The sequence below is a fragment of the Sarcophilus harrisii genome, chromosome 4 (genome assembly GCF_902635505.1).
Source record: "Sarcophilus harrisii chromosome 4, mSarHar1.11, whole genome shotgun sequence".
Lineage (NCBI taxonomy): Eukaryota > Metazoa > Chordata > Mammalia > Dasyuromorphia > Dasyuridae > Sarcophilus > Sarcophilus harrisii.
Window position 1 is genome coordinate 333,145,242 of NC_045429.1, and position 21,996 is coordinate 333,167,237.

The window sequence follows — 21,996 nt, forward strand, 5'->3', positions numbered from 1 at the left end:
TGTTAGTAGAATACACTGCAGATGGAACGAAAGATGGCAAGAGATTTATACTCTTACCTTTGCCAGTTATTACTAAGGTATAATTCGGCTCTTGCAACCAGTTATCATCCATTTTCACACATGCACAAATAACCAGCACAAGCTAATGCCACTTTGACCATGAAAAGGTGCAACAACTGGATCTGTCAAATAAGTAATAGCATTTTCTGTAGAACAAATCCCTCGAGACCCAAATAAAACCCTTTATAGTTCTACTGCATTTGCATGCAATTTAGGACTCTTGCCAAAAGGGGAGGAAAAAAGAATAGGGGGAAAAATCACCTTAAAAAGAAAATGTGCATCAGATTCTCTTATTTAATGTGGCTATAAAGATGTTTCTTAATTATTCCTTTACCTCTAAGAAGGACACCAAGAGGTAGGACCAAGAAGGAGGGAGAACTGAGTAATTGGGTATTTTGTTTGTTTGTTTGCCAAGAGGTCACACAGAAGGGAAGGAGGCAGAGAGAGACTACTATCCTTGGTTCTGATTGCGTTATGCAGGAAAATAAATCTCCCAGATTATCATTCTTCCACCCCACCCCCCAAAAAACACACTCAGAATTATGCACAGACTCAGACTATATCATACCAGCTATCTGCCTTTCATATTGACCGTTCCCAAAAGCACACTACCCTTGGCTCATAGGCTGTTTGCAGAGGCGTTAACCCATTCCTGCCCAAGATACTTCACAAATTCCTCTTGACTCAGAAGCCTCTCAAATTTCCTTTTGTAGGGTTTTAAAAACAGAACATCTGTCATTAACATCATAGGAGTTTAGTTAAATCCTCTGAACCATTGACAAGGCTTCAGGAAGTTTCACAGTTTCATTATGCTCTATTTTATTACTATCATATTTACATTTTTTTTTTTTTGTTGAATTGATTTTTTTTTAATAGAATTTAATTCTGGAGTGTGAGCAGGAACCAGTTAACTACATTCATTGTCCAACCCCCATTGGTTTGAGAAAAGACTCCAAATTCTTGGCATATGAATCAGCTGTCGGGTAGCTCCACCTTCTCCTTGCCAAGAGGTAGCAGGACAACAGTGGCTGCATGCTTGGGGGTTCACACTGTGGGGGGTTGTGAGGCCTTTCGCTCCAGGAGGTACTGATGGATACTTTCGGCATCTCGTTTCAGCCAAGCAGCATTCAGCAGAATATTTTCACAGCACTGCTGGATGGTACGCTCTGCTGAGGGAGCTGGGTGGCTCTCGAAGAAAGCCTGTTGCAAAACAACCCAGAATGTGGGTGTTTATGTCATGCTTAAAGAGTGTTTGAATTCAGAGGAAGAAAGCATCATTTCAAATAACGTTAGAGAAAAAATTAGCCAGCCTACAAAATTATCATAAGCCTTTATTAATAAGAAAAAAAAATTACTACTGAAACCTTTACCCATTCTTTAGCTACTTCACTCCACACCAAAAAGCTAAGAAAACATAAGCAAAACTACTCAGATAATAAAATTTATGCAAAATAGCAAGAAGGAACTAATCCTCTTTTTAAAAGCTCCCTTTCTATGTATGATGTCCCACAATAATGATTAATAAAACTCCAATTCTGTCCTTTTCTTTCAAGGAGCCCTAGATACTAATAATTTAGCATTTGTCATTCTACAGTATTTTTTTCCCTGTACTTTGCACTATGATTCAGGACAAACACTATTTCCCACCAAACACAATAGGACAAGAAACTTTACTTTAGCTGCCAGTCCAGTCATAAAATGAACAGTATCCTAATGAAGTTTAGCTAGGATTCTGGAAAACTAACTTTCTTCTACAGAAGTAAGTTATCTATGCATGTTAACCTCAGTTATCTAAAAGAAACACATCCTTCAGGAAGTTCTTATATAAATATTAGGCTTGAAAAATCTTCAAATAAGACTTTTGACTTGCTCCCCAGATCTTAAGACCACAGATTGAGCTGGAAAAAAGATCATCCAGTCCAACTTTCTCATTTAAGAGCTGAGGAAAATCTGGGCCCAGAGAAGTTAAATGACCTGTCCAAGGTCACACAGTGACAGAATCAGGAATCATCAGATCCAGATTCCTACTTATGATAATGTCATATGACAGACATTCCTAACAGTTCCAACCCTGATACATTTGCTTTCTAAATATTGAAATGGTGTGCTAAAGGACTTAAAAGTATTTTTCTAGGTAATAAACATACAGTTTGGTATAGTAGAAAATGAAAAACAAGAGCCTCAAAAGTGAGTTATACATGACAACACTGAGGTTGGAGGAGACAAAGGTTAAAGGCACTTTGCAATAGCATGAGGTGCAAATACTGTATGTGCATTTGACCAGCAAGCTGCATGGAAATGGAGCTTCCACATCACTGACTTCCCACTACTAGTAGCTATAGGAAACACCTACGAACAGTAGTTCTTATAACCTTCAATCTAAATCAAGATAGCCAAGAACACAAAAGTCTTAAGGAAGTGTTATTTTATGAAGAGTAAAAAAGGAAAAAATGGGGGAAGACAAATGTATTACATGAATGCTTACAATTCCATTTCTTCTATTCAAATTCCATTCAAATGCTACTTGTCTTAGATTTATTCAGTGAAAGGACATACAGATATTAAGGAAAATGGGGAAAATTGGAACACTTAAGTTTTCCTCACCTAGCAGATCATTCCTATCTATACAAACTATATTATAGTAGCAGTCCCTTATGGGAGTAACTACTTTTTCTCTTAGGTAATCCCAGAAACTAACAATTATGATGGGGAAAGATTTCTCTGGTCTTATAAAGTGAATTAAAGACACTGCTTTTTCATACTTTGAAGTTTTCCCAAAAGAATGAAGCAAAATTCAGATGTAAAAAAAAAGTTCAGTGATTAAGTGACTAAGCAAAGAATGAGACAACAATCAATTTGGGCCTGCAACAGATATGCCAAAATCCCTAGGTGCAGAGTCCACATACAAAGGAGGGTTTGCCTATCAACCCTGAAAAGGGTGGCTAAGAAGATAATCCTCTGAAAGCATACAGTTTTATCTAAATAGGACTTTAACCATGTTCCAGTTGAGTCTCCAGTAAAGATGATACTATCTCTATAAAATTTTCCTGATTACAGGCAATCCCAGATTGGCTACCAATGTTATCTTTTCTTCAGATAAGGAGCAAGGAATAGCTAGGTGCTTGAAATAATCTAAGCCTGATACTGCAATTGAAATGTCAGGCTCAGCTAAGACTACAATTTAGCAAGAGATATCAAAAATAAATTTTTCTTGTTCGAAAGTTACATTTAAAGTAGAATAGTCTTACCTTAACTTCTCCGGCCATTTTGTCAATTGCAAATCCCTCAACTGAGAGCTGAAAAAGGATAAAGAATGCATAGTTTAACTCACAAAGGAAAATGTTTCACAGTTAACAAGGAGAAGTTGGGAACAAATTTCTACGTGTCCAAAAATAAATTGAGGAGGAAAAGATTAAAAAAAAACAAAAACAAAAAGGAAAAATCGGAAGCACGAATCATCGTATGTACCTTTATTAGTCTTGATATTAAGAATCCTCCTTGGTAGCGATTATAAAGTTCTTCCCAGTTGTCTTTTATAAATTTCCAAGCAGCTTTTCTCCCCTGCTTACTGCCTCCAGCCACCCCACCAATAACAGATACAGTATCCTGTGGGCGTACCTCTTCCTTCAAAATAAATAAATAAAAGGTTTAGTCTTTCTTAAATGTGTAAGGTAATACTTAAAGAGAGAATATACTCCCAACTTTGTGGCATAGTAGAAAGAGAGATGGATTTGTGATCAGGAAAGACTAAGATTTAAGTCTTTCCTCACAATATTATATGATTTTGGTCAAACAGCTTAACTGGACTTCAGTTTTACTATATATAATCAGGAGACTGGACTTGATGACCTTTAAGTTATATGAACTCTAAAATGACCCGATCTAAGTTAAGACATTCAACTTATCTTTAAAAAAAAAAAAAAAAAAAAAAAAAAAAATCAACATCAAGGAAAAGAAAACTCTGTTAAACATGAGGATAGAACATGAAAAAGTACACAACAAACTAGATTATTTATCAAAAGTGCCTGGGGCTCATCAGTGCAAGATTCTTTCAGGCCAAAGGAACGGCACTACAAATAGCAGACACTGATTCCCTTGGAGAAGGAAACACTCTCATGTCAGTTTTCCTGATAAGAAAGCTTTAAAATAGTAAGGCTGATGATCACAATGCCAAATCAGAGAAATATGTATTCCATTAGCAGACAACTAGCTTCAAAAGCAGTTTTCTAGTTAACTTACTGAAAGTGCAAAGGTGAGGACTTTTTGAATGAGTTCAGGTGGTGAAGTGGCCCCAAGGACTCGTTCAATTCTATTCTTTTCTTCTTGCATATCTGCTTCTTTGTGAAGCTACAGAGAGTAACAGTAGAGTTATTAATTTCCTCTAAACAGCGCTGCCTATAGAACATGTTCTAACGAAATAAAACTCAAACTTCAGTAATTATCAGCACTAAACAAATAGCCTCTGTTGATTCTACAAACTATTTTGTTGCTAGAATTATAATATCCCTTTTTTCAAGTATCTGATCTAAGTAGAGAACCATGCCCACTAGATGGCACCTCTAACACTACATTTCAACTTAATTATAAAACAGCTGTCTCCCCCCTTCCCTTATTACCAAGAGAATACAAATCACATTCTATCAATCAAAGGTAGTAGTAAGTTATTTATTTGCACCAAGTCCTTGGGTAACATGATCATATACTTTGTAAATAGAATCAAGTAATTTTCAACATTTGTTCTGTATGTACTGGTAGGCATTATAGTTAATGTTTGAACCCTGGCCAAATGCAAATAATAATTTTTTTTAAGTTTTTAGTCAAATCTTCTCTCTTATTAATCCTTTTTAAATTTCAAGTCATAAAACTATATTTTATAAATATACAGAACCTATATCTTTACCAGAACATACATCTTTGTGAAGAAGCTTCAAATGTAATAATTATGATAATGACTTTTCCTAAATTTGGAGCTAAAACTTAGAAGAACTTCAAGGAATTTTAATTTTGAATTGCTTATTAACCTTCATTATTTATAACTTTTGATTATAACAAAATCGACAAAAGTGTTATCTCACAACCACACAAAGAATACAAGTAATGCTATCCCCGTCTGACAAAAGGAAATGGACTTAAATTAGGAGACTTAGCAAACCCCATAGTATATCAAGTGTCAGAGATAAGATTTGAACTCGAGTTTTCAACCCCAAGTTCTTTTTCCTACATCCTGATGACATTTAATTTTTTTTTTTTTAATGAAAAAAGTAAGAAAGAATGAACATTTTAGGTCAAGTAAGTAGGTATAAACATGTAGCAATAAATTGGCAAGTAGAAAGAATAATCATCAAGCTAGGGGGGGGAATCAGTGAATGGAGCCCTGTGGATGAAGGAAGACCCAAGTTCAAATGTGGCCTCAGACAGTCTCTAGCAAGCCACTTAACTCTGTTGGTCTCACTTTTTTCATCTGTCAAATAAGCTGGAGAAGTTTTGACCAATCACTCCAATGTCTTAGATGGAAAAATCCCATCTGCAACAACTGAACAACAGCAGGATTATTCTTTCTCTTATCTTTTTATTGAGACATTCACTTTTTTTTTTGTGATATGTCCCTTACCAATTACCCACAGCTGATTAAGAATAAATCTCAGTTCAAGGTCACAAAGCAGCTTCCACATGTACTCACCTTTAGCATAATGTCTAAGGTAGTGCTATCACCATGCTTCAAAACAGTAAGATACACCTAAATGTTAATAGTCAAAGAGAGAATTTGGTGAGGTATAATTTTGTTTTAGATATTCTGACAAGGTAAACTGATATCAAAGGATGCTATATGAAGTTAGCAACTATTTATTAAGTGCCAAGCAGAGTATTAACCTTTAGTGATTGTTAAAAAAAAAAAAAAAAAAAAAAAGGGGGGGGGGGGGCCAGAAACATGCTGGGCCTCCCAGTAGCTCCCATCCTGTTTTCATGCTCAACATCTCCTCCTCCCCACATCTAATCTATCAAAGAAGCCTGTTACTTTTACCTTTATAACATCTCTCAAATATACCTCTTTTTTACTCTGCTATCTCCCTAGGAGAAGCCCTCAGGACCATCCAACTGGACTCCTGCACTGGCTGGCCCACATCTCTTCCTCACAGTAATTCATCCTCCACTAAGCTATCACAGTGATCTTCCTTAATTAAGCACAGATCCAATAACAGTAACCTTCTATTCAATAAATACCAGTGGGTCCTTATTGTTTCCAGGATCAAATACAAAATTCAGTTTGGCATTCACAGCCCTTTCTTACTTTTCCACTGTTCTTGTATCTTATAGCCCTCTATGTACTCTGTAATCAAGGACACTGTGCCTCACACACAACACTCCACCTCCTAAAGTAAGTGTCTTTTGCCTCTTCCCTATTCATCTGTTTCCTGGCTTCCTTCAAGTTTCAACTATTATGTATGATGCCTTTCTCAGTTCTCCTTAAATCTTCTGGACTTCTTTCCAAGATTATCTCCATTGTAAATTATCTAAAGGTGGCTATTTGTATATTGTATCCTCCATTAGCCTAGGAGAAGCTTCTTAAGAGCTTCCCCTCCCCTCATCCCTTGCTTTTTTTTAATCCTCAACACTTCAAAGGATGCCTGCCATATAGTAAGTGCTTGTTTGCCGATTTGATGTGACGTAGGTCAACTTTAGTTACTGTAAAGGAAAGAACTTTTAAACCAAATAATGGAGACTTTGAATGGGACTTTGAATTTCTCTAGTAATTAAAATAACAATATAGGAAAACATACAGGACTCCTCAGATCAGCAGAAAGAATCTGTTTTCCATCCACATGGTCCTTAAACCGACGACGAGCTTCTTCTAATGTTGGCTTATGTCCTGATTTTCCTAGTTTGCCCAGAACCAAGCCCCTCAGAAGTGCATCTAGATGACCTGTGGAAGAACAAGAATTGTGACTGTAGTTAAAATGAATTCTCTAAATTCTGTAGAATTTCTTTCTATATCATACAACAGCGTCCATATTAATGAAGGAATAGAGAATGGTTTTACTACACAGCAAAAAGCAGTTCTTTGGTCCAGGAAATAAGTTTAATTTATCATCATTTTTAAATGGTATAATATGCCAAGTACTGGATGGCAACAAGAAAATACTAAGACTCATTCCTCAACCCCACTCCCTCAGTTCCTTATTACTATTCCTCTAAACACATTTCCCTCTTAAAAGTCCCAAACACTATTCATTCCCTTCCCCTGTACCCTCTGGATAGCATGCTCCACTAACAACAAAACTTGTTTTCATCTTTAAAATTTTCCTTTCTCATTCCTTTTGTGCCTCACTTGAGATATCTTCCTTCCTCATGATGACAGCCTCCCTTGCCACTCTTTCCAGCAATGGCTCACTGGTTGAGGTAGAGGAGTTGGAATATATGTTCTCTATTTACCACTTCCAGGTTCTCCCCATCACTGCCATTGTTGTTCAGTTGTTTCAGTCATGTCTGACTTCATGAGTCTATTTCTTGGCAAAAATACTGGATGGTTTACCATTTCCTTCTCCAGCTCATTTTACTGAACAGGAAGTGACTTATCAAGGGTCATACAGTTAAAGAGGTGTCTAAAGCCAGATTTGAACTCATGAAGATGAATCTAGTGGTCTATGTAATAGGCCACCTCAATACCCCTATAACTATTATTCTGTAATCTTTTTCCTTGAGGTCCATACAATCCATGTCTATCACCCAATCAAAATTCTAGTAGTTCTTGTCAAGCTCTCAGTAGATCTCCAAGACACTCCCCTTCTTTCCTTAATGAGTTCGGTATCTGGTTTACAATCTTTGTTTTCCTCAATTCTGCCTTCATGCTAGGGTACTTGAACATAAATACTGATACTTTCTCAACTATCCCAGCCTCACAGTCCCTCAGCCTTCTTATTTCTCATGACCTAATTTTCCACTCAACCTCAACCACAAAGAAAATCATACTCTTGAATCTTTTTAAATATTCACAAATATAACAACTCCATAAGTTCATAAATTCTGAAATTCTTTTATTTCATCACTATCTATTGGCTTTCCACTTTACTCTCTTGCCTTCCAATATGAAATCACACCAGGATCTAATATCCCTCTCTCTTTTGGTTCTATCCCACGCCATTCATTACCTCTGCCTAGCCATTTTCCTTTCCTGAATTTGAAATCTTTGGCAAACCAATTCAACTCTACACTGTCTTAATGAGTACCTTTTCCTCTTATAACATTGATTTTTTCCCCCCTGTACAATCATTCTCCCCATCTGCTATTTTCACTCCTCACTCACACATGCAGCTGAACAGAAAATCACACAACTGTTTTTGACTGGGTCCAATACAACTTTACGTTGTGTAACCTCAACTGGGTCTTCACTACCGCCAGGCCAATGAATCAATCAACTTATTATCCCACTCACCCTAGAAGCTCTTCTAAGCCTTTTCTTCCCTCTTCAAACTTGCCATAGATTTTCCCAACCCCACTCTCTCAGCTGAGAGACTAATACTGGCCTGAAAAATTTGAGGTCATTCAAGAGCTCTCTTTTCTCCCCTCCTCAGTTTACTATCACTCTGACACCTTCTGCCACTGTCAATGTTAATGCTTTTATATATAAAAATTTCATTACAATTTCTCCAATGAATTACCAATTCTATCATTTCATTCTCTGACTGATCTGCAATCTCTCCATATCTACTAGCTGCTTCTATACTGCCTACAATCAAGCCTATCTGATCTTTCACATCTTCAAAAGCTTTTCACTTATTAAGTGCGTCACTATTAAGTATTACTCTTTATCTCTTATACCCTCTTTTAAACACTTGTGAACGCTACCTATAATAAGTTTCTCCATTTTCTTGCAGTTACTCTCTTCCTAAGGCTTTATAATCTGTCTTCTGATCTTATAATTGAATCAAAACAGCCCTCCTCTACAAATTTACCAAAATATCTCCAATGCCAAATCTAGTGGCCTTTTCTCAATCCTCATTCTTCTTGGCTTCTCTGCAACCTAGTACACTTTACCTTGATGTCCTTTCCTTAAATACTCGCTTCTCTCCAGTCTTTTGCAACACCACTTTCTCTTGGTTCTACTTGTACTTATCTGACTACTCTTTCTGTCTCCTTTGCTAGATCTGCATACAGGTTAGATCCATTAACCATAGGATCTCAGGGCTCTGTCCTAAGTACTTCTTTTCTTCTCCTCTATACTACTTCACTTATAGTGATCTAACAGATCCCATAAAATCAACTATGATTTCTATGCTGATGATTCTCAAATATACACATCCAGTCCTAACCTCTCTGCTAAACCCTAAGTCTTACGTCCTGTAGATACCTTAAACTAAACATATCCAAAATAGAATCTATTATTTTCTCCTTCTTCTCAAAGTCCCCCAATCCCCATGACTTCCCAATTACTGGCAATAGTACCACATTTCTCCCAATCTAAGAGTTATCCTGGATTCTTCATTATCTCAACCTCCATATGCAAGTTATTGCCAAGGCTTATTGATTCATCTTTGCCATTTACCTCTGCGAATTTATCTCCTGAATACAACCCCTTAATTCCTCTGATAGTGTCCCTCCTCTGGTGCAAGTCTTCATCTCTGAATACTGCAATTATTGCAATAGCCTATTTGTCAAAATCTTTCCCCACTCTAATCCACCCTCCCCCTTCAGCTGTCAAATTAATCAGATCATGTCTACCCCCCTCATCTCCAGGATTAAACATAAAATCCAATTTGGCATTCAAAGCCCTTTATAACTTCCTCACTCCCCAGGTCCCACCTTTCCAGATTTCTTAAACATCTAAATCTGCCCCTCCCCTCCATATACTCTTTTCTAGTGACAGTGGCCTCTTTGCTATTCTTTAAAGAAAAGACTTTTATTTTTCAGCTGAGCTTTTTCACTGGCTGTCACCCATGCCTAGAATGCTACTCTCCTCATCTCCATTCCCAGCATCCCCAGGTTTCCTCTCTAAGTCACAATTAAAATCCTACTGTCTACAGGAAACCTTTCTCTATCCCTCTTAATTCCAGTGTCTTCTCTCTGATGATTATTTCCTATTTATCCTGTATACAGCTTATTTATACACGATTGTTTGCATATTGTCTTCTCCATTAGAATGTGTGCCCTTCGATAGGAACTATCTTTTGCATTTGTGTCCTTAGTGCTTAGGATATCAAAAGTGTTTTAATGACTGAGTGACAGACCCATCAAAATTACAAAATAATTTTCTTTAGACATTTGTGACTAGTAAATAAATCTTTTGGAACTAATGAAAAAAATTAACTAACTGGAAATATTTCAAAAGAGGAAGGAAGCATGAAATGATATGCTAGATAAGCTTAAAAAAAAAAAAAGATATATTTACTCTCTAATCACAAGTGAAATCACAGAGGCCATAGATCTGAATTTAATTAATCCTTCAATTTGATGACACTTTTATTGTTTGGATTAAGGTCTCCTATCAAAACCATGAAGGCATATATACTTGGTCATTAAGTTATATCCAAGGCACCTAATAAGAGTCTGCACACCCAGGATCATATGTTCCATATATAACAACAACAACAAATCCCAGGATTATTTTATCAGAGCCAAAAAACAAAGAGCAGACATGTGGGGCAAAGAAACAGGAGCCTTGATTTTTTCTTCTAAGCATATTGTTCGAAAGGTCTTCATAAAGAAGGGTCCTGGGGAAATCTGGCTTGTTATCAGACTTTTTGTGGCACACAAAGTTGTTCAAGTGTGTTCTTTGTTCTAGTATTAGTAAAATGAGATCTCTTATATATCACAAGGGTAGGTTTTGAGCTTACATGTGATCACCATAGAACAAAAGTCATAGATATGAGATACATAACCAAGAGGGACTTCAGAGGCCATCCAATCTAATTCTCTTTTTTACATACTGATTTGCCCATGGATCATAGAAGCTTTAATTAACAGAACTGGGATTTAAAATGAAGCTCTCTCTCTCTACAAATCCAAAACTCATTCCACTATACCATCAAATTTCAAGTAACAATATTATGATTTGCAAAAAGTTAATGTTTTCAACTATAAAGGATTAATTTCATACCCATCAGCCACCAAAAAAAAAAAAAAAAAAAAAAGTCAAACCAACAGAAACACTTGTATTTTCATTTTTATCTCTTAAATTGAAAAGAAATCCAATAACATTGCAGCAATCGTTTATAGACAAAAATTGAAAGGAATTATGTGAACCAAGATAACTATCTTCTGCTTATCAGGAATCCATACAAATTGGTGGCAATAAGATAAGCATATATTTCAGATGTGGCTATGGTTCTATGAATACCTATCTTTTACACATTGCATTTTTCATATAATTTAGACAACATAATTTCATCTATCAGTCTATGTAACTTTCAAGGAGAAGATAATATAAATGCTTCAATGGGAACTTCCAACCTATTAAAATATTAATATCATCCAGGGGTAAAAACTATGTTAATGTTATTATGCAGCTGAACAATCTTAATTCTGAAACATATACTTATAGATCTCCTTACCCTCTCCAGGTTTAGGATCCCAGCCCAGCCTCTCCCCTATGGGTGAAAAGACATCTTTCACAAATAGCTGGATTTCCTCATAGAAGTCTGTGTGGGACAAGAGAGTTGACAGAATCCCCAAGTTACAGCTCAGGTCGCTCCACACAGTATAATTGGGCTCATTCACAAAAGCCTCCATGACTTTTAGAACATCTACAGTGCTAATGATTCCAGCTCGAGCCTGGGAGAGAAAAAATTAAAATTAATCTAATCTCTAAACAGAATTATAAGACAGATGCACAAATAAATTCAACATTATTTATTTTTGCAAAATATCTCTGAAGTAAACAACACAACATTTGAGTTCAGAGGAGTACTTATTAAAAGGATGAATCTGCCACTGGAATCAGTAGATTTGAAGTTTTGGGCTTCCATGCTACTCTATGTTTATACAAAACAGGAATCCAAAACCAGTTTTATCAGCAAGGAGTAGAGAAACTTTAAGATCCAAATTAAAGGAAACTTCATGCTGAGTCTAGTAATTATTAAAGATATTCAGAATTATAAACTGTTAAAAACACCCAGAAATTATCTAACATCTGCCTGATTATTAAACTACATATATCAAGTGTTATTTGGCACAGGACTTGGGGGGAAAAAATCAAAGCATTATTAAGGAAAAGCATCCTATCTATGATTTCCACAAGAGTTAGCTATAGCTTCTATGCAACAGACAATTTTAAATAAAGCATTTTTAAAATCTCAGTAGTCTATACAAACAGATTTTCTATTAAAGCAAAAAGAATTAATATCCCTGGAAAGAAAAGAATCTATAAGGAAACATCTAACTACAGTTGCAGAATGGCAGCTTAGATTGAGGACAAAGAATTATTTCTGAGGGAATCACTAATTAATTGCATGCCATAACCACAAAGTTACTCTACACCTTAAGGAAGAGCCAAGTCTTTTGAATTGTAAGTATATTAATCCCATATTCTTATGAGAGCAAAATCCTTCAACCAACCAAGCCTATGGACTCACCAAAGAGAAAAGATCATTCTGAAGCCCAAGTCGGTCTACGGGGGGTAGAGAAAGGTCTCGTATGCCTGGCAATAAGCTCTCCAACATGGCAGAACTGTATTGAGTTCGATAAAATCCAACTGTTCCTAGGTTTAACTGCAAAAAGACCCCCAAACAAATAAACAAAAAAATACACATATGCATGCATATGTATACACACATACAGAGTAAGATATGAAGTTCTAGTTGTTGCTGAATCAAATTCTAGCCTCAGAAACTTCACATTTATATGGAAAGGGAGCATGGAAGAGTAGATGGGGACTAGCCTTGGAATCCAGAAGACCTGGTTTCTATTCCTGTCTCTGACACATTGCCTATTTGACCCTGAACCAGTCACTTATATCTCTTAAAGTTCATTTTCCTTGTATATAAAATGAAAGGGTTAGACTGGTCATTTCCAGTTCTCTATGGTACTATGGATAGAATTTAAAATTTCAGTCGTTCTGTCTGGGTTGATTTAATTAAGATTACATGCTACTAATCTCAAATTCTTCATTGCAATTATTGTCTCCTTAAAATGACAAGTCATGCTTGCAAAACTATAATTGTCTCAAATGATTTACTTCATTTGGTAATAAAGGAACTTTACTTCCAAAAAGGTTAGCAAACATTTAGGAATAATCTCCTTAACACTTTTATGCCTCTCTGGAAGCCTGTATTTTGGAGGCTTACTAGGATTAAAGGGGAATCCTCTAGATCCCTAACCTGAGATCCACAAATAATTTTCAGAGAGGTCTGGGAACTTGGATAGGGGGAAAAAATGCATCTTTATTTGAAATGTAACTGGCTTTCTTTTATTATATCTTGTTTACATATTTATATAATCTACTAGTTAATTCTTTCACTTTTAATTAAGGTTATGAATGATTGGGCATTTTTGATCTAAATTATTTGATATAATCCCCATGGAGGTCTCCTGAGGTGAACAGATGGATATATTGCAGAATATCAGAGCTTAAAAGTAGTCTATCACCCTTCTCCCCTGTCTTTATTTATGAATTAGGAAAATAAAGTATTATGAAGTAACTCAAACTATGCCTTGCCTAAGGCCAGCAAAATGATCTTTTATGGCCTCAACCAAGACAAAGACAATTACTTTGTTATTTGTTACAGTTACAGAATACCAATTGTCCTGCCGTCAAAGCCATATGCTAGCACCAGAAGGGTTGAAGGAATGAGGGGCAAATAAGAAAATAGTTATCTTTATTAGTAACTGAGAGATTCAGATTCAAAACTGAAATTTTTGAGCCCAAAGATTGAGGATAGACAAACTACTACTTTTAAATTCAGAAGCTACCTAGTAATTACTCCTCTCTTACACTTAACTCCAGGATCACTCTCAATGAAGGAAAATCCAATCCTCAATAAGAAAAAAAGCTACATGTAAAAACAACCAAACTCCCCCCCCCCACCCCACCCCCGTACTCTCTCTTCCCAGGTTAGACTTTAGCTATGGTTGCTATGGGAATGTTAAAAAAGCTGTTCACAGATCAATTGAAAAACTGTTCCTCGGTTTGCTGATAGGACCACTTGATTTATCATGCCTAGACTTGCAAAATAATATAGGTTGTATTATCTGAGATCTTTTTAAGAAGAAATTTCTTGATAAAAGATCTTGATCTAAATCAAACAAATACAAGACAGAATCAGTTTATAGGACTCAGAAGAATAAGAGGAAAAAAAAAAAAAAAAGGAAACATCTGGAGCCAGAAAGTAGACGCCTATTAAATGGAATAAAAATTCTACAAATAGAACTAACCTTTACCCATTGGTCTGGTTTAACATTTTTTAAAACCACAGTCATCTCTGGTTTCTCCATCAAAATTTTCAGTTTGGCTTCATTAGGTTCGTCACTGGTAGAAATTGTTATAGGAACCATCCACTGGGGACAATCCTCTCCTAAGCAAGACAATCATAAAAAAAGATGCTTTGAGGAAACAGGAGGCCTATTTTCACAAAGGCTTAATTCTACATGTTGGTGAGTAAATGGCTCATTTCAAGAGGTGTTATCTATTCCTTAGACTTGCAAAATATTATCAGTGCAAAAGAAAATTCTAATGATATTCTAATTCCCTGAAAGACTGATTCACCTCATAAAGTCAGGTAACAGTTTACTCACTTGTATGTTATAATCGACCGTTATTATAACAGTTTTTCTTCCCCCTCCCATTCAACTCTCCATAAGTACAAAAATGAAAAAAGTTTGCAGTTTTAAATGTAAATCCCCAATGGCTGTACTAATTCCTCAAATAGAGGAAAAGGTAGATTACAGAAAACTACAGACCAGGTGATAGAATCATAGAAACTGATTTGGAAGGCCCTCCCAAACTGATCATCTAGTGTTCTCTTACATTGATCAACAGCAAAAATCTGGAATGGATAAATTTATTAGATAATAACATACATACTTAAGGAATAGGCTGGCCCAAGAACAAGTCATGCCAAATTAACTTTATTTTCCCCTTCTTTAAAGGACAATAAAAAGTAGGTCAAATGAACAAATGAATAACACTAAACACAATAAATATAGATTTCAGAAAGGCAATTGACAAAATCTTTCATGATATCTTTGTGGACAAAATGAAAAAATATGGGCTGAATAATAATAAAATTAGGTGCATTCACAGAGCTCACTAAATGACCAAATTCAAAGTATGTTGATGTGTACCTGAGAGAAGCTCTTTAGTGGTATGACACTAGGCTCTGGCCTCAGTTCCGTCCTGGTCAACATTTTATCAATGACATGGATAAAGCATAGACTGCATGCTTATCAAATTTGTGAACAAAGCTAGGAGGAATAGATAATACACTGGATGGTAAAATTAAGATTAAAAAAAGATCTGGAGAAGCTAGAACAATGGGCCAAAACTATTAAGATGAAGTTTTATTAGGACTTAATGCAAAATCCTGCATGTGGGTAAAAAAAAAAAAAAAAAAAAAATATATATATATATATATATATAAATATATAAATATATATATATATATATATATATATGTATATATTGGGCTGCTTAAGTATCACAGAATGGAAAGACCTGGCATAACTATTCAAAAGGATTAAGAGTCAACAATGTAACATGGCTGCATTAATAGAAGTAGAACATCCAGAACAAAGTACTGTTTAAGATAACAGTCACACACACTCCATTCTGCATTAGCCAGGCAATAGCCAGATATGCTCAGTTCTGTATGCAAAATTTAAAGCATGATATTGAAAAATGCTCTATTATTTTTAAGAAGGTGATCAAAAGAGTGACCTGAAAATTATGCCTTACAAGAAAGAGCTGAAGAAACTGGAGATATTTAATTAGATTAATGAAAACAAAAAAGTCCACAACTTTCTATAAATATCTAATAGTATGTTTAAAAAAAAAAAATGAAAAAGGACTAGTTTTATTTTTGCAGTTCTGGAGGATAGCATAAAACACAATGAGTTCAATATGGGATAGAGATTTCCAAAAATTGAAACATTTACCTGGTCAAACAGTGATTTTTCATCACTGGATAGATTCAAGTATTAAAATAACTACTTGTTATATACATGATTTCTATATATGGCATAAAGTTGGGCTGGATAACCTCTAAGATAACCTACAACTTTAAAATACAAGGAAATAAACTGAATGGGACATTTGAGAACAAAAATTCGAAAAGCTTTTCCTTGTAAAAATGCAAGGATCTCTCTCTCTCTTTATATATGTGTGTGTGTGTGTGTGTGTGTGTGTGTGTGTGTGTGTGTGTGTGTGTGTAGAGAGAGAGAGAGAGAGAGACACCGCGCTCTTACTGTTAGCTTTCCAATCTTACCATCAAGAAGGCACACCTAAGAGGTAAAACTTCTGTTGATTCAGATAAATTAGCTGTAGTGCCAACAATAAAAGAGATCCTGTACTAAGTACTAACTAAAAAAGATAGGCATGGTACATAATATACAGTGACTTTAATGAGATTTTTGTTCTCATAAGCTTAATCACAAACAATTCAGTTCATTTTGTAAACATACACTTGGAATTTTTATCTTGAACATTAATCTCTTTCAGCCAATAAATCTGGAATACGAGTCATGTCTACAAAGAGCTCGTACACTTCAAATGAGTTACTGGGTATGTTTTATATAGTAAGTGTTATGTTCTTTAAAGAAAGTAAGCTAGCATAGGAAATAATTTCCTTTGAGTTTTACTTTTAAATCACTTTAAGTAACAAAACTATCTACCCATCCGAATATATATTCATACATATACATGTGTGTATAAAATGGGGGGGAAGAAGGAGAGAAAGGCACATAGTTAAGAAATGAAAATAAATAGCCCATTACACAAAATGTCTCTCAAGTATGTATAAACTTTTGAAACTTCTCTCCATAGATGTCCCCATTATTTTTCAGTCCTTCCAACCTTTGATTCCATAAAAAGCAGGGAAACCAAAGGGACAATCTACACAACTTTTTTTTTTTTAAGTTCTAAATTCCTAAAAAAATTTTTTTTAAACCCTCTAGCCCTGCTACCAGAATCCCTAAGAGGTGAAATCATCATATACACAAAAATAATTTTCATTCCCTCACCGAAGATCTACAAGAATAAAGACTGTTTACAGTCCATGTGGAGTGGATTCTGTAGTTTTGTCCCAAGCCCCCTTCCATAGCACAAGTGGAAGACAAGTTTCATTCCTCAAGCAAAGTTGAATTAAAATATATACTCATTTGTATTTAATCTATTACCATAAATTAATTTTAATATTTTTAAAAAGGAAATAGTTGATGTTAAAAAAGATTTCTTCTTGGCTGACAAACCGTTGATGCCATACACATTAGATTATACTGATTAGCATCTATTTTTCATCATTAGCTTACCACTATATGGTCCACTGGCAGAGAATTTCCTTTGGGATAACTTCAGTACTCTGTCATCTTCTACCTAAAATGCAAAACAAAGGCTATAGTAGTATTAACAGATTTTTTTTGCAATATTTCTGTGAAAAAGCACATTGTAATGCTAGTTCAATACATAGTTCCTAAAAAAGTATAATGTGCATTCAATATTAAATGGCAATGATGGTACTATGTAAACAGAGAATATCTGCAAATACATAAACTATGTGTGCAAAGTACTCTTGGCTAATAAATAGAGGGGCTACAAAGGGAAAAAATGACCCAGTCACAACACAGGACCAGAGAGATGATGCAAGTACAGATCTGATCAGAATACAGAGAGAATCAAACAAAGCACTCTGAAGAAGGGATTGCACAAATGCAGACAAGCAGGAGATGAACTACTGATTAGATGGTGTAAAGGCAAATAATGAGAAAACAGGGCTAGATAAATAGATTAGAGCTAGATTGTGGAGAGCCTTGAAGAATTTGCGGTTTTATTCTTTGCCAAAAAGGAGGCACTGAAGGTTTTATGTGAGGGAATGGACCATTAGGAACATTATTTTGGCAGCTGAGTGAAGAATAGAAGAAAATCAAATCAAAAAGACTCTTAGGAATTAGGAAACTCTTATAGTAATCAAAGCAGGAGTATCAAACTAGGATGGCCATTTGAATAGAGAAGGAAAAATTTTACTATAATAGGAGTAGACTTCATAATATTTCACAAGTAACTGGATATGAGTTAAGGAAATGTCAAAAATAACACCATGGCTTCAAGTTTGTGCTAGCTGGAGGACAGTGGTATGATTTATAGACACAGAAAAATCAGAAGAGGAAAATTTCAGAGGAAAGATTAGTCTGATTTTGGATATACTAAATTTAATATGCCAATTGGAAAAGTCTAAACAATTGAAAATATCTACTTAGAATTCAGGGGGCACATTACCTGCATAGAGCTAATAACTGAATTTATGGGAATAGGTTAAAAAAAAAATCAAGGTGATAAAGCACATACAGAGAAGAATGCCTATGATAGCAAGAGAAAGATGAACCAAGAAAAGAAATTGAGAAAAGTATAAATCAGGAAGAAAAACAATAGTGAGAGGAGTCATGGATATCAAAGAAGAGACTGCCTAAGAAAAGACAGTGAATAATGTTAAATGCAGCAGAAAGATTAAGGAAAATGAGAATGAGACAGGGTCATTGGACTTCACAAGAGCTATGTGACATTGGGCAGTTACCTTGCCAAAATAAACAAATAAATAAAAATAATTAAGAGGCACAGCAATAATTGCAGGAATTCTCAGCCCAAAAACACCTGACCAACTAAAGAGCTTCTCAGAAATAGAATACTATGTAAACATAGAATAATATCCACAAACACATAAACTTTAGGTACAAAGTACTGTTGTTAAATAGTGGGAATGAATACAAAGGGGAAAAATTACCCACTCACAACACAGAACCAGAGAGATGTTACAAGTACTGGTACCCTTCACAACAATGGAGAAAAATCAAACCAAGCATTCTAGAAAAATTTTTAAGGACACTGGATGTAACTGGTACTGAGACTGGCAACTCTATTGTCCATAAGTAGTTTGAGATGGAGAAAAGTACGTGCACTTGTTCACAAGGAAGAAAGTACCTTGGTCCCAGTTCCAAGGCAGAAAGAAGTTCTAGCATGTGCAGTTGCAGAGGGAGCAGGAACCCTTCCTAGGTAAAGACCAAAAACACAGACCAGGAAAGCAAGATCTCCCAGGATTACACCACTTTTTGAAGCAATGAAAACTTTTGAACCCCCAGGACTATGGAATTCCACAGCAGCACAAAAAACCTTGAAGACTGGGATAGTGCCCTAACCCACCCTAACATGAGCAAGCACAACTTTAAAATAAATTGCAAAATCAAGAAATACATTGCAAAAAATGAGCAAACAAACAAACAACAACAAAAATCCTGACCATGAAGACTAAGACATAAACCCAGAAGATGACAACAATGTGAAAACATCAAAAATACTAATTGGGTACAAGTACAATAAGAATTCTTGAAAGAGAGAAGAATACTAGAGACAAAAATTAGGAAAAAAAGCACCATCTCCCCCTGCTTCCCCAAAAAAATAACAGTTAAAAAGAACAATTGGCCAAATGGTAGAAGAGACACCAAAATTCACTTTAGAAAAGAACTTGGGACTACTAGGTGATCCAGGAGACAGACTACCAAACCTGGAGTCTAGAGAACCTGAGTTCGAATCCAACTTCAGACACTTGACCCCTAAAATAGACTCAGAGAGAATTTAAGAATTACTGGACTATCTAAAAGTCATAATCAAGAAATTATCAAGGAAAACTGCCCCAAGAGCTTCCATCTAGATGGCAAAAATAGAAATTGAAAGAATCCACTGATTATCTCCTGAAAGAGATTCCAAAATGAAAACTCTCAGGAATATTACAGTCAAATTCCAGAGCTCCCAGGTCAAAAAATATATATATATCCAGAACATTCAGAAAGAAACAATTCAAATATCATAGAGCCCAATTCAGGATCACATAAAATTTACCAGCTTTGGAATATGATGTTCTGCAAAGCAAAGGAGTTAGGATTATAACTAAGATATATTATCTACTCAGCAAAACAGTATAACCTTTCAGAGGGACAATGGATATTTAATGAAATAGAGAATTTTCAAGCATTCCTGTTAAAAAGAAGAGCTGACTAGAAAATATGACATTCAAACATGAGACTTAAGAGAATTTTTAACAAGTAAACAATAAAGAGTAATCATAGGGGATTCAAGTTATATTCTTTATATAAGGAATGTTATATGATACCTAAAAACATTATCGTTATGACAGAAGGAGTCTAGAGGACATGAATGTTAGTTATTCTGGGATGACATAAAAAAAATAATTATAAAGGGATTTTTAAAAAGGACATTTACCAGGAAATGGGGGAAAGAAGTAGAATGGGCAAAACATTTTCAAAGAAGAAAGAGATTTTATGGTGGAGAAGAAAATGGAAGCAGGGGTGAGGCAATGTTTTAACCTTTCATCAGAAATGGTTCAGAGAAAATATACTCACTCAATGGGTACAAAAATCTATCTTTCCCAAGAGGGAAAAAGGAGAAAGAAAGGAATAAGAGATATTTGGGTGGGTTTTGGGAGGCAGAAGAATGATAAAAAGTAGGGCAGATTAAGATAGACAATGATAAGAAGCAAAACAAACTTTTGAGGAAGGACAGGATAAAAAAAAGAGGATGGAGGGAAATATGCAATTAGAAATCATAACTGAATGTGATGAGATGCGATGAACTCAGAAGTAAATAGCAGAATGAATTAGAAACCAAAATCTAATATAATGTTGTGTACAAGAGACACACTTGAAACTGAAAGATACACACAGTTAAAATAAAGGACTGGAGCAGAATTTATTATGCTTTAGCTGAAGTAAAATGCACAGGGATAGCAATCATGATCTCAACAAAGCAAAAGCAAAACATATATTTTAAAAAGATAATGAAAGAAATATTTTGGTAAAAGATGTATCACAGACAATAAAGCAACATCAAAATTTTTACGAGTTTTTCTAGTCCTCATCTTAAATATACATGAAACTGAGTCAAATTTATAAATATAAGGGCCATTCCTCAATTGAAAAAAATCAAAGGATTTGATCAGAAGTTTTCAGAAGAAACCAAAGCTATCTATAACTTTATGAAAAAAATGCTCTAAATTACTATTGATTAAAGAGAGGCAAATGAAAACTCTGACACCTAACAAAAATGAAAAATGCTAGAGGATGAGGAGGGAAAAATAGGTACACTTTACAAAATGCTGGTGGAATTGTGAACTGGTCCAACTATTCTAAAGAACAATTTGGAAGGGTAGCTAGGTGGCGCAGTGGATAGAGCACCAGCCCTGAAGTTAGGAAGACCTGAGTTCAATATGACCTCAGACACTTAACACTTCCTGGCTGTGTGACCCTGGACAAGTCACTTAACCCCAACTGCCTCGACCAAAACAAAACAAACAAACAAACAAAAACAAACAAAAAAAACCCCAATTTGTAACTATGTTCAAAGGATTATAAAAAATTGTGCGTACCCTTTAACCCAGTAGTACCATCACTAGGTCTGAATACCAAGAATTTTTTTTAAAAAGGAAAAGGACCTATATGTATCAAAATGTTTATACCTTCTTTTTCTGTGGTAGTAAAGAATTGGAAATTTAAAGAAATTGAGAATTCCTCAATAGAAATGTCTGAACAAGTTATGGTATTTAATCGCACTCTAAAAAACAATGAGGGCTTGGGTTTCAGAGAAAACATGGTAAAGACTTATATGAATTGAAACAAAGTGAAATGAGAAAAATCTGTAGATCATTGTGAACAGTTACAGCAATGTTGTAAAGATGATCAATTCTAAAAGATGTGACTATTCTGATCAACATAATAATCCAAGACAAT

At 35.2% G+C, this 21,996-nt stretch overlaps 1 protein-coding gene across 3 annotated transcripts in view; it reads right to left on the reverse strand.

Annotated features, from left to right (window-relative positions):
• Positions 1-372: 372 nt before the first annotated feature.
• NPEPPS (aminopeptidase puromycin sensitive) overlaps positions 373-21,996 on the reverse strand; it is an 84,380-nt gene continuing 62,756 nt past the window's right edge. For all 3 annotated transcript variants that reach the window (XM_031966132.1, XM_031966133.1, XM_031966131.1), the window contains 10 exons: positions 17,515-17,578; positions 14,425-14,564; positions 12,627-12,761; positions 11,607-11,826; positions 6,840-6,982; positions 5,741-5,797; positions 4,300-4,407; positions 3,529-3,684; positions 3,309-3,356; positions 373-1,260 (listed from right to left, as the gene is read on the reverse strand). In XM_031966132.1, coding sequence (XP_031821992.1) covers positions 1,105-1,260; positions 3,309-3,356; positions 3,529-3,684; positions 4,300-4,407; positions 5,741-5,797; positions 6,840-6,982; positions 11,607-11,826; positions 12,627-12,761; positions 14,425-14,564; positions 17,515-17,578 — 1,227 coding nt within the window. In that variant the 3' untranslated portion in view covers positions 373-1,104. The remainder of the gene's footprint in view (positions 1,261-3,308; positions 3,357-3,528; positions 3,685-4,299; positions 4,408-5,740; positions 5,798-6,839; positions 6,983-11,606; positions 11,827-12,626; positions 12,762-14,424; positions 14,565-17,514; positions 17,579-21,996) is intronic.